The sequence below is a fragment of the Octopus bimaculoides genome, chromosome 3 (assembly GCF_046866305.1).
Source record: "Octopus bimaculoides isolate indiv1 chromosome 3, ASM4686630v1, whole genome shotgun sequence".
Taxonomy (NCBI): Eukaryota; Metazoa; Mollusca; class Cephalopoda; order Octopoda; family Octopodidae; genus Octopus; species Octopus bimaculoides.
In genome coordinates, this window is record NC_142930.1 from 8,987,925 (window position 1) to 9,000,509 (window position 12,585).

At 35.0% G+C, this 12,585-nt stretch overlaps 1 protein-coding gene and 1 non-coding gene across 13 annotated transcripts in view; both read right to left on the reverse strand.

Annotated features, from left to right (window-relative positions):
- Positions 1-12,585, reverse strand: part of LOC106872350 (protein strawberry notch homolog 1) — a 183,276-nt gene that overhangs the window by 42,988 nt on the left and 127,703 nt on the right. For all 12 annotated transcript variants that reach the window (XM_052966648.2, XM_052966646.2, XM_089348534.1 and 9 more), the window contains 7 exons: positions 11,019-11,109; positions 8,484-8,563; positions 7,023-7,090; positions 5,940-6,050; positions 5,336-5,429; positions 4,091-4,207; positions 192-280 (listed from right to left, as the gene is read on the reverse strand). In XM_052966648.2, coding sequence (XP_052822608.1) covers positions 192-280; positions 4,091-4,207; positions 5,336-5,429; positions 5,940-6,050; positions 7,023-7,090; positions 8,484-8,563; positions 11,019-11,109 — 650 coding nt within the window. The remainder of the gene's footprint in view (positions 1-191; positions 281-4,090; positions 4,208-5,335; positions 5,430-5,939; positions 6,051-7,022; positions 7,091-8,483; positions 8,564-11,018; positions 11,110-12,585) is intronic.
- LOC128247444 (U6 spliceosomal RNA) lies at positions 12,420-12,526 on the reverse strand. The gene has a single exon (XR_008263826.1). It is a non-coding gene; the product is annotated as a U6 spliceosomal RNA (small nuclear RNA).

Genomic DNA, 12,585 nt, shown 5'->3' on the forward strand with positions numbered 1-12,585 from the left:
TAACAACTACTGAATGTTATTTTGAGACAATATTTGATATAAAATGAAAGGTAAAAGAATTATAAATTCATAACTAAACTCTGAAATACATTTTTTTTCATGGTAAAAAGGTAAGAAAAGCAATTAGGTAGATTTTTTTTTAATTTTTTATCTTCAATGAAATGAAAAAAAATCTTTTTAAATTGGTATACCTGTCTGGTAACTCTATCTCACTAGCATATTTCAATAACATAGATTTAGCCTCTTTACACCATTCATCTTCACGTCTTTCTTCATTCATCTGTAGAAAATAAAAAAAAAATGAATTAGATAATATCATATTTATATAAATAATATCCTTATGAAACATAAAATAAAAGAAGTATGAAAAATTATTACTAAATACAAAGAATAGTATGCTTTTAGGCAAATAAAATTTTAAAAAAATATTTGCCAATCCAAGTCACTAAAAATAACGCTAACCAATTTTGAATGAAATATCAACCTTATTTTATAGCAGGTTGGAAATTTTGTCCGATAACTAAAGCAAAAAAAAACAAAAAAAACAAATTTACTGCAAAAAAAATCTCCAACTTGATTAGAAATGCATATATTAAATAATAATGAAGCTAAATGATAAATTTAAATTTTTAAATATACTCAAATACCCAATATATCAAGGAGTCTCTGCCTCACCAACAGGAATTACACCACAGCTATATATATATATATATATATATATATATATATATATATATATATATATATATATATATATATATGATGGGCTTTAAGTTTCCGTCTATGAAATCCACTCACGAGGCATTGGTCCACCCAAGGCTATAGTAGAAGACACTCTTTTAAAGTATAGAGTTGAATTTTGTGTAGCCACCTGTTGGCAACTTTTCTCCCCCACCCATTTTGTAGGGGGTATTACCTATTTTTCTGGGCTCTTTTCACAGCGAGACCCCGCTTGAAATTTGCATTAGTTTTTGTATGAAAAAGGGAGGGGGCTTGTTTGTAGAAGAAGCATTAAACATGCCCCCAATTAATAGACATGAAGAACAATGAAAGAAGGTGAATAAGTACTGGGGGTGGGGCAAAGAAGAGAGAACTAACAGTCAATAATTCTAGAACTCCCAGAATGAAAACATAAACACCTCTATTCATTACTGAATGTCTTTCCTTCTTCTTTATTGTTAAAAAAAAGATAGAAAAGATTGATCGTATTTCAGTCTGTCATTTTAAATGACTAAGGGTTTCCTTTGTCCCTATCGCTTCAATCCTTTTCTCTACAGTTAAGAGAGTGAAAGTGACTCAGTGCTTAGGAGTATTCAGCCCACAACTGTAAAGTCATGAGTACAATTCCCGGTGGCACGCTGTATTCTTGAGCAAGGTATTGTACTTCACCTTGCTGCAGTCCATTCAGCTGGCAAAAATGAGTTGTAGCTGTAATTCAAAGGAGCCAGCCTTGTCACATTCTGTGTGAGGCTGAATCTCCTTGAGAACTACGTTAATGGTATGCATGTCTGTGGAGTACTCAGCTACTTGTATGTTAATTTTGCAAGCAGACTGTTCTGTTCATCAGATGAACAAGAGCCTCATCGTCATAAGTGATGGAGTGCCATTTTTTTTAAAAAGTGAAAGAAAAGGAAATGTTCCATATCGTAAGGCAAAAATGTCATGTGTTTAGTATAAGCAGTGAAAGCTAAGACGAAATAATTGCTATTCCGTCATGTAGTGACTTTGCACTGGACTCTCGCTCAGCTTGATAACAACAGCCTGCACATCTGTGTTTATCTTGGGGCTTGGCCTCCAGTTCAGTGAGACCCACAAATGCCACTGTTAGGACTGGATTAACACCCATAGCAGCCCTAACGACTAGAAAGATTTTCCTGCCCCTATATAGGATATTTTTTACATTTTCTTCCAACCACTTCAAGGTTTAACTAGCTCCAGTCCACTCAGGTGGCCAAAATGAGTTGTAGCTGTAATTGAAAGGGGCCAGCCATTATATTCTGTATGAGGCCAAATCTCCCTGAGAACTACGTTAATAGTATGCATGTCTGTGGAGTACTTAACCACTTGCAAGTTAATTTTATCCTCATGTGGTACTGAAAAGTGAAAGTGACATCCAACATTTGCTGTAGTTATTTGTCTTTGATTTAACAATGTGTCTATGTATCAACTTCTCTTTCGATCTATGTATCTATCGTCTCTCTCACTTCCTCTGTGTCCCTCCTCTCTCCCGCTTTTAATTTAACAATGCGTGTATGTACCTATGTATCAACTTTTATTTTGATCTATGTAGCTACTTTTCTTTCAATGTATGCATCTGTTTACTCTGAAAATACTGATAAACATTTTACCTCACCCTTCAACTGTAGAAAAGTAACAGTAACAGTCACAGTTATTTGCTGAGAGATAGAGGGGGTAGAGAGAGTGTGTTAAAGAGCAAGTGTGTTAGAGAGAGTGTGTTAGAGAGCAAGTGTGTTAGAGAGAGTGTGTTAGAGAGCGAATGTGTTAGAAAGAGAGTGTGTTAGAGAGAGGCAGACAGACAGAATAACTGTCAGACAGATAGATAGATAGATAGAGAGAGAGATAGATAGATAGAGAGATAGATAGATAGATAGATAGAGAGATAGACATTTCTTTTTGCAATTTCCATATTTTCAATGCCTTTATCATATATCGTCGAAAACACAAAGGTTTCCAGCATTTTTTGTATGAAAATGGTTCCACTGATTTTTCATTATTATTCTCTATCCACTCCCTTCCTTCACTCAATCTATCTCTCTAAATCTCTCTTTTCCCCCTCTCTCCCATCTCCTTCCTCTAGGTCTCCTTACCTCTAACTATCCTCCTGCATTTAACATGTTATATTTCTCTTACCTCTCTCTCTCTCTCTCTCTCTCTTACTCCCTCTTCTTTGCCTCTCACTTCAACTATACTTCCTGTTTCTGTCCCTCCCCACTCCCCCGCTTTGCCACTCACTTCAAGTATACCTCCTCTGCTTAACACCTTTTATTTCTCTTTTTCTTTGTACCTCTCCCTTCAACCTTTTTACCACTTCCTTTGAAGTAAGTGTGACACACACCACAGGTATGTACAAAAACAAAGAAACTAAGCATATCAATATTATTGATAATTATAAATTTAAAAATATAAATATATGCACCATCATCATCATCATTTAACATTTGTTTCCATGTTGGTATGGGTAGGATGGTTTGACAAGAGCTGACAAGCTAGAGTTGACAAGAGTTGACAAGCTAGAGTTGACAAGAGGTTCCACTGTCACCTTTGGCATGGTTTCAGCAGCTGGATGCCCTTCCTAACGCCAACCACTCAGAGAGTGTAGTGGGTGCTTTTACACGCCACCGGCACGAAGGCCAGTCAGGCGGTACTGGCAACAAAGACAAATAAGGGCATATTAAATAACAAGATAAATTCTTGATTTGATTTAACTATCTCTAATATCTAATCATTTGGTACAAATTCCAAGTGAGAAGGGAAGATAATCTTGAGAATCAGAATCTCTCCAAAATGGATAAACCATTAAGGAAAAATCAGCCTGATTGTCCGATTACTTCAATAAGGATTTCAGCACTACAATTGTCTTATGATATCTTCAGCAGACAAGATACACATATAATAAAAAGTAGACCACAATAATAACCTCAGTAATTTATGTAAATCGATTGAAAATGAGCTAAATGTGAATAGTGACAAGTATTTGAACAACAAAGATGGGATGTGCTGCCAGGCACCATCTCCTCTTTCATGAGCCACTTGTACTTACATCCTGCCTTCATTCTCATCACTTTCACCCCATCTCATGTTTACAATCAACCAACCCGCCACCCTCATTCATCCTTCACAACATTCACCTCTACCTCCATTTCTAATTATCTACTCTCTTCCTATACCCTTCCCGATTCTGTCCCCTGCACTCACATGTGTTCACTTTCTGAGGGTATGTTCTGGACACCCTCATCACATCAAGAAATTATTAAGAAGTTGGAAGTTGACACAAAAAAATAATAACGAGTTGGTTAAAATAATAAAATCTGAACAAAACAAAATAAATGTGTACTATAAGTAAACTTACTCCACATTCAATCATAGTAGGAAAGTAAATTCTGATGAACCGTGTTAGTATTTCTCGGCATAAAGAAACAAAACCAGTAACACCTTTATTTCGACCAAGTTCATTTTCCAATGATGCCTGGAAATTAACAAAGAAGAATTTTCAAATTTCATTAAAACAGTAAAATTTAACTAATTGTATACCAGCTAATTTATTAATGATGAACAAATATTGTCCAAAAATTATGTTTTGCATACATAAATGTAAGATGTGTAAGCAAACAAGAAATAGATAAAAGCAAATAACAACAATTACTGCTTGTTATTTTCTTTCTTTTGCAAATTTACTGATTTTCATACTTCTTTAAATTAAGTTTATCATCATCATCATCATCGTTTAACGTCCGCTTTCCATGCTAGCATGGGTTGGACGATTTGACTGAGGACTGGAGTGGTTGGTGTTAGGAAGGGCATCCAACTGTAGAAACCATGCCAAATCAGACTAGATTCTGGTACAGCCTTCCAGCTTACCAGCCCTGGTCAAACCATCCAACTCATGCCAGCATGGACAATGGGCGTTAAATGGCAGCACCAGGCTCCAATCTAAATTTGGCAGAGTTTCTACAGCTGGATGCCCTTCCTAACACCAACCACTCAGAGTGGCTTTTGAAATTAAGAGAGGATGAAGATATAAATCATTTAAACAAATTAACATGCATATTTTCTAGTATTTTACACAGTTTTTCCAAAAATAAAAAATAAAAATTAGTCTCCACGTTTTTCTAGGCCCTATAGTTATCACCCAAACCTTTTGTAATTTGATTTTAAGACTTATTTTTTCCTAAATCATCATCATTATCATTTAACATCTGTTGTCCATGCTAGCATGGGTTGGATGGTTTGACCAGGGCTGGTAAGCTGAGGGGATGCACCAAACTCCAGTCTGATTTGGCATGGTTTTATGGCTGGATGCTTTTCCAAACACCAACCACTCCAAGAGTGCAATGGGTGCTTTTAAGTGCCACCAGCATGGATGCCAGTTGCATGACACTGGTATCTGGCACAACTGTGATTTTGCAACGCTTGACGGGTCTTATACTCAAGCACAGCATATTGCTGAAGTGCACATTATATGCCAGGAAATACTAAATCCAACAACAGAAATTATTTGTAAAGGCAATAAAAATTTATTAAATTTGAAGACTGGAAATTTTTCTTAAAAGTTGTATTTTCTTCTTTAATATAAATAATAGAATTAGAAACTTACCTCACCAGTTGTTTGAAGACCTATTACTACACAATGGCCTTGCTGTAATGCTTCTTGTGCATGTTGTATAATTGTTGGAACTTTCATTCCCATACTGAAAAGATTAAAAACTGACATTCAGTCTGAAATCAATATAACAACACAAGGGATATTCCTTTGGTAACCATTCTAGGGTTACCATAAGTTGCCACACACATTTACCATGTCTTGTCAGCATGGAAAGCGGACGTTAAACGATGATGATGATGATGATGATGATGTATCTGACAGGCTTATCAATTATAAAAATCAGGCCATATACATATTATCATCATCATTTAACGTCCATTTTCCATGTTGACATGGGTAGATAATATTTTACTATTTTATTAATTTGTTGAAGAAGTTATTTTGAAAATAACCACTCAGCTATAAGTAATAGAGATTTATTTATTTAATTTTTCAGGCACACTAAAGCAGAAAGAGATAGATTCTTTGTTTGGGGAGACTACACACTGGCAGTAGTAACATCTGAGCTTTTGTGACCAGACACTCAGTAGCACACCGCATTAACTTCACAGCCATAATATATAAATTAAAAGAATGCTTGTAATAATGTACTTACCAAAGTTGTTTAAAGAAACGCTGGTGTGAAGACCAATACTGTGTCCATATTCTATTATTGCCACAATTTGTCCGATGAAGGGCAGTTGATAATGCTTTCCGTAGTTCATTCCTGGAAAATCACATATGTAATTAGAAACTTGATTTTTAGCTAATTCAAAAACCATTTTTATTTTACTTATTCATATTTGTTATCTATCAGAGCTGTTAACCTCATCTTTCTGATTTCCATTTTTATAAAACACAATTTGACCAAATTAATTAATTTTCATCACTAGATGATATCTATCTAATTGTGAATATGCCGATGTACAGAGACCAGGATGTCATATTATGTGTGGGTGCTGGTGTGCAGGAATTAGGTAAAATGTCATCTATTATTAATTCTTTGTGTACATTTGGAGGGAAAATTACATCATATACCAGTAATTATGCAAGCTCTTATTTGTTTTAGTTAAGAAAAATATAAATCAACACTACACTACTTCTTACTTTCAAAATTCAACTTTGTTTTTAAAGTGCTCAGTCTAGGACTGAACAATGAACACTTCTTAATTCAAAAGTAAGTATGAATGGGAGCTTTCACAATAGACTAAAAATGCAAGTTAAAAATTAATGAGTATCTTTTTTTATTCAGTATTTAAATGATGGGCATTTTCATCCATCCCTAATTTAAAAACGATATATATACACTGGTACTTCCTTTTATTGGCTCAAACTGGTCATATTTGGCCCAAACTTTTCTATTTGTTTTATGTTCAAACTGGCCATATTTGGCCTCTCACACCTACCCAGTAATGTCATACTAAAAATAAACAAGCACATCATAGAAATCTCAAAGCTAATGAATGATTAATTGAAATCAATGTGAATAAATAAGCATTACATTTGACAGAATAATTTGAATGTTAAAAGGTTAAAGACTAAGTTGACCTCAGCAGGATTTGAGCTCAGAATACAGGGAGCATGAAATATATACCATAATCTATTTCATCATTTGTTTTTTTCATAAACGATGAGGTTAACAGCTCAAAATTTATTTATCAACATTTGTTTAGAAGCAGAAATATGAAGAATGATATACCATATATATGCTGCAATGTCATAGGTTTTCATTTGTTCTGTAGTAAGTTCGGCTTCTACAGTTATAAACTGTAAAAGAAAACAAAAGAAATGTCAAAATATTTGCAAGTAGCTAAAATCAAAGCATAATCCAATCCAGTGTGTGTGTGTATGTCTGAGAGAGAGAGAGAGAGAGAGAGAAATGTCTGTGAGAATGTGAGAGAGTGGTAGTAAAGACTTCATCTTTTGGAAACCAATAAACTACAATGTAGTTAATAATTAAAAAGCTATCAAAAGTATTCATTTTACTATTTGCACCTAAGCAAAAAAAAAAAAAACTATCAGAAAGAGATATACAGTTCTACATTTAACAGATATGTTGCTACTTTTTTTTTACATCGGCATCATTTTATATGCATTTTCTACGCTGGCATGGATTGCACAAGTTATCATAATTCAAGTTGGTTCTTATGTGGAAGTCAGGAAGGGGAAGGGGTCATGTCTTGCTTGTACATTCCAATTTTCGGCATATTTTCGATGGATGGATGCCCATCCTGTTAGCAACCACTTTACAGTGTACTGGGTGCATTTCATCATTGCACCAACCCCAGAGATGTTATGCCCTCACCAAGACTAAAAGGTTCTCTTGACCCTACAGTGACTCCATTCAAGATGGAGTGAAAGGAAAAGAGAATGATTAAGGATGAGGGTGAGTAGCATGAGAGAAAACAATGACCAAGGTGTGAAAATGGTAGAGAGATGAGTAATGACATACTAGCAAGGGAGAATAAGGGAAAAGAAAAAGTAATAACTTCACAGTGTGGAGACCATATGATGGTTGGTAAAAGAGGGCAATGGAATGAAGCAACTATGACGAGGTAGGTTGACAGCACAGAGAAGATAATGGTGGGTGTATCAAATTTGAACGGATCCACTGCTAACTCCCATCTACAGGCAACTTGGTGAAAGAGAGAGAGTGAGTATAGAAGTTTACACAAGTCCAATAATCATCTTTGCTATTTGGGTGAGAAGATGCAACAAATAAAGAGTAAGTGAAGGTAGGGGTGAGTGTCAGAGAGGAGAGGGTCAACAGACCTAATACCATTTCCATTTGGTTGTAGCACTGTACAATGTAATGGACAGAGGAGTGTAAAGAGTATAACCGATAGTAATTTTGGTCAGTATATTTACAGATCATCTATGTAATACTATATCTTCAACATACACAGAACATCCTGAACTTCCAAATGAATTCATGAACCTTCTGTTATAAATCAAAAGGTTCAAGGCTTTGGGGTTCTTAAACATATCATGAAATTAGTTCACTATAATCCTAATCTTGTCTAATTTACTTAATACCACCAACTTTCTGAGGGACAATACACTCAAATAAAGATTGGATAAAGAGTAAATATAAATAGACATAAAATATATAATAAATGAAAACAAGAGTAAATAAATATCTAAATACAATGTGATTTACCTCTGCTTGTTTAAAACTGAGGCCTCTCGAAACATACATCCCTGACGATTTCATTTCCATGGCAAGCATTTCAGCTGCACCTGTGACAAAAAAAAGAAAAAAAAAATTGAACATCTGAACTGAACTGATTATTTTTTTCTTCGAAGCATTTAATGTACAAATAGTGTACGACTTGTTACTTATGATTAGAATAAGAGTTAAGGAAAATCAACAATGCCTAATTTTCAAATGAGGTTGCAGCAGCATTTTCACCTGCTTGTAATATATTTCAATAAAATAAGCCTCTTTGTAGTAACTTAACTTGTTAGAAATAGCACCCAAATATCCTTCAGATCACACCCTAGAGTCTTAAGAAAAAGGAAACATTAGATAATATAGTTTTATGTCAAAAATGGAAATGACCACCACCACCACCGCTGCCACTGCCACTGCCATTTAACGCCCATTGTCCATGCTGGCATGAGTTGGACGGTTTGACCAGGGCTGGTAAGTTGGAAGGCTGTACCAGACTCTAGTCTGATTTGGCATGGTTTCTACAGCTGGATGCCCTTCCTAACACCAACCACTCCAAGAAATGTAATGGGTGCTTTTACATGCCACCGGCACGGATGCCATTTGCATGACATCAGTATCTGCCATGACTACAATTTTACTTGGCTTGATGGGTCTTCTGAAGCACAGCATAATGCCAAAGGTCTCGGTCATTTGTCATTGCCTCCATAAAGCCCAACACTCAAAAGGTGCTTTTCATATGCCACCAGCATCAGCCACCTTGGTTCCATGAGGTCCAATGCTCAAAGGGTGCTTTTTACATGCTACCGGCACAGGTGTCAGTTACAGGAAACCAGCATTGATCAGGACTACGATTTCACTTGGCTTGATGGCATTGATTACAAATTTGTTGTATCATGGCTAACTTAAGAGCTTAATAGTAATAATAGAGTCACTTCATACAAGAGTTACTTCTATTCCCTTCTATTTTAACAATTTGTTTTATGCTGCAGCGAATGTCATGTCATGGGGGTGGAGAACTCCCACAATATCAAATCTGCAACTCGATTGAGACCTGAATGTAACTATTTCACTATCTTAATCTGTTGTTATCTCTCTAAAATCAACAGTGTTGATCATTCAAGGATGGCAACTTGAAACAAAAGATCAAATAATTTTGATTTTCACATTGCACTACTTTGTAAACTAAGTTGATAGTTATTCTTTGTTTGTTTCCATGGAGAGATCAACAGAAAAAAACATATTTCCATCACATTTCCAGCTATATCAAACAGATTTTCAAAACTAATGAAATCTATACTGACCAACTCAAAATTTGTTTTCCCATATTATATTAAGCTTCTTTTTCAAAAAATTACTGAACATTCAACTTAGTAATAATCACAATATTTTACATTATACATTCCCTTTTACAATGATAATCTACAAGCATGCTTTCCAAAACATATTTGTGAAAAACATAATCCTGAATCAGTATTTTCTAGGACACAGTTAAAAAAAAAAAATAACTCAAATTATTGTGTGAAAGAATACAAAACAAAAAGACAATTTAGAGAGATGTATCCACACCTTTTTGAGATAATGATTGCTATCAATGAAAGAGACCAGTTTGATGTGCATAAGAATTTTTTAAGAGCTTAACATTAACAGAATTATAGATAAGGAAGAACTTTAACCCATTTGTTACCATATTTCTGCAGAAATATGCTGCCTTTGTCTCAATTATGAATTTAATAAAATAACTGTCATTATTAAGTTGGTATTTGAAACAAAAATATCAAATTTTGATGGAAGGTTTTTAATTTACATTAAAGAACAAGAAGTTTGTATCATAAAAGGTTTAAAAAGAGAAACCTCTATTCTTAAGCTCTGCTATCAGTATAACAATATTAAAAACATTGTTTAATGATAATTTATCTTTCAGCTTAATCTAACTCTACTTAACTTCTATATTCGTTACAAATGGAATAATTAGCATTCCTGTTCTTCAATTATCACCTATCTACTGACTAAAAGTTTACATCTAACATTTGATTCTTTGACTTTGATTTTTGACTTTCACGAATCTCCTTCTACAAAAAAATCATATAATCATAGTCTTTTAACATCATCATCACCATTTAATGTCTGTTGTCCATACTGGCATAGGTTGGATAGTTTGACCAGAGCTGGTAAGCTGGAAGGCTGCACCAGACTCCAGTCTGAGTTGGCATGGTTTTCTATGGCTGGATGCTCTTCCTAACACTACCCACTCTGAGAATGTAATGGGTGCTTTTACATGCCACTGGCACGGATGCCATTTGCATGACACAGGCATCTTCCACGGCTGCGATTTTGTTCAGCTTGATGGGTCTTCTTCTCAAGTATGACATAGTACCAAAGGTCTGGGTCATTGCCTCTGTGAGGCCCAACAGCATATTGAAACAAAAATTCAACCAAAAGTATAACAAACTGGTGAAAAATTTTCCTTAATAATCATATCTGCTTTATATCACTGGAAACAAATATAAATATATAATTTACCTAGTCCTTTTCGAGACATACAATCCAAAAAGTTTTCAAAAGATGGAAAAGGCGCACCATCTCCCCAAAGCCCAAGTCTCTCCATGAAAGCCTGAAATAAAAGAAAAAAAAAAGATAAAATGTATATTCCATGACGTATGTGTGTACGCAAGTTGATATAAGGATGTAAATTGAAATTAAAACACGGAAAAAAAGCAACAAAGACAGTGTTTGAATAACAGATATGTTTTCAGATTATGCAGTTCACTGAAAGGAAGGCTGAGTTTTACAGCAGGTTGTCTGATCAGTAAATAAGTAGGGTACAGATCAAGTTGATTTACCCCAGGGGTTCTCAACTATTTATTATCTATGGACCCTTTTTTTTTACTATTTTATTCTGATGGATCCCCATCGCTATTCAATGCTTAAAAACTAGTTTTATAGAAACATCTTTCAAAACTGATATTTTGTTTATCACACATCAATTTGTGTGGAGTGAACTGTGTAAAATATTAGAGAAAGAAACCAAGCTGTTTCTTGCAATAGATACCAATACAGACATCTAAAGTAAAATATTTTCAGGGACCCTTAAAATTTATTATTTTGTTGCTTGGACCCCCAAAAATCTTATATGAACCCTAAGGGGCCATATGGACCCCAGTTGAAAACCATTGATTTACCCCAATCAGGTAAAATATTAAGTTGTTTTGAACAGAACGTCAATGCAAAATGCAATGTAATTCATAAAAACTATGTGACACAACACTCCATAACAATAAGAACAGCATAAGACAACCATTAAGAGGGCAGTAACTCTAAATAAGAACTAATACAGACCATAATAATCTATCCAACACATGACAGCATGGAAAGTAAATGCAAAATGATCGCAATGATGACTGGCCAACAGTTATAGCATCAGATTAACAAACCATGTTTCTATTAGTTTTAATTAGGGTAGACAGTTTTTTTACAAATATTTTTAGTATTATAAAGTTATTAATTTAATGAGGGAAATTTTTTTTTTTTTTTTACTTGTTTCAGTCAGTTGACTGCGGCCATGCTGGAGCACCGACTTTAGTCGAGCAACTCGGCCCCGGGACTTATTCTTTGTAAGCCCGGTATTTATTCTACCGATCTCCTTTGCCGAACCGCTAAGTTACGGGGACATAAACACACCAACAATGGTTGTCAAGCAATGCTAGGGGGACAAACACAGACACACAAACACATATATATATATATACATATATTATACGACGGGCTTCTTTCAGTTTCCGTCTACCAAATCCACTCACAAGGCTTTGGTCGGCCCGAGGCTATAGTAGAAGACACTTGCCCAAGATGCCACGCAGTGGGACTGAACCCGGAACCATGTAGTTGGTAGGCAAGCTACCTACCACACAGCCACTCCTGCGCCTAAAAAATATGGAACGCTTCACGAATTTGCGTGTCGTCCTTGCGCAGGGGCCATGCTAATCTTCTCTGTATCGTTCCAATTTTAGAATATGTACCGCCGTAGCTAGTACAACATAATCCAGAATGAAGTATTTGTTCATTTTATTTCATGTATGAAATATATAAAAAG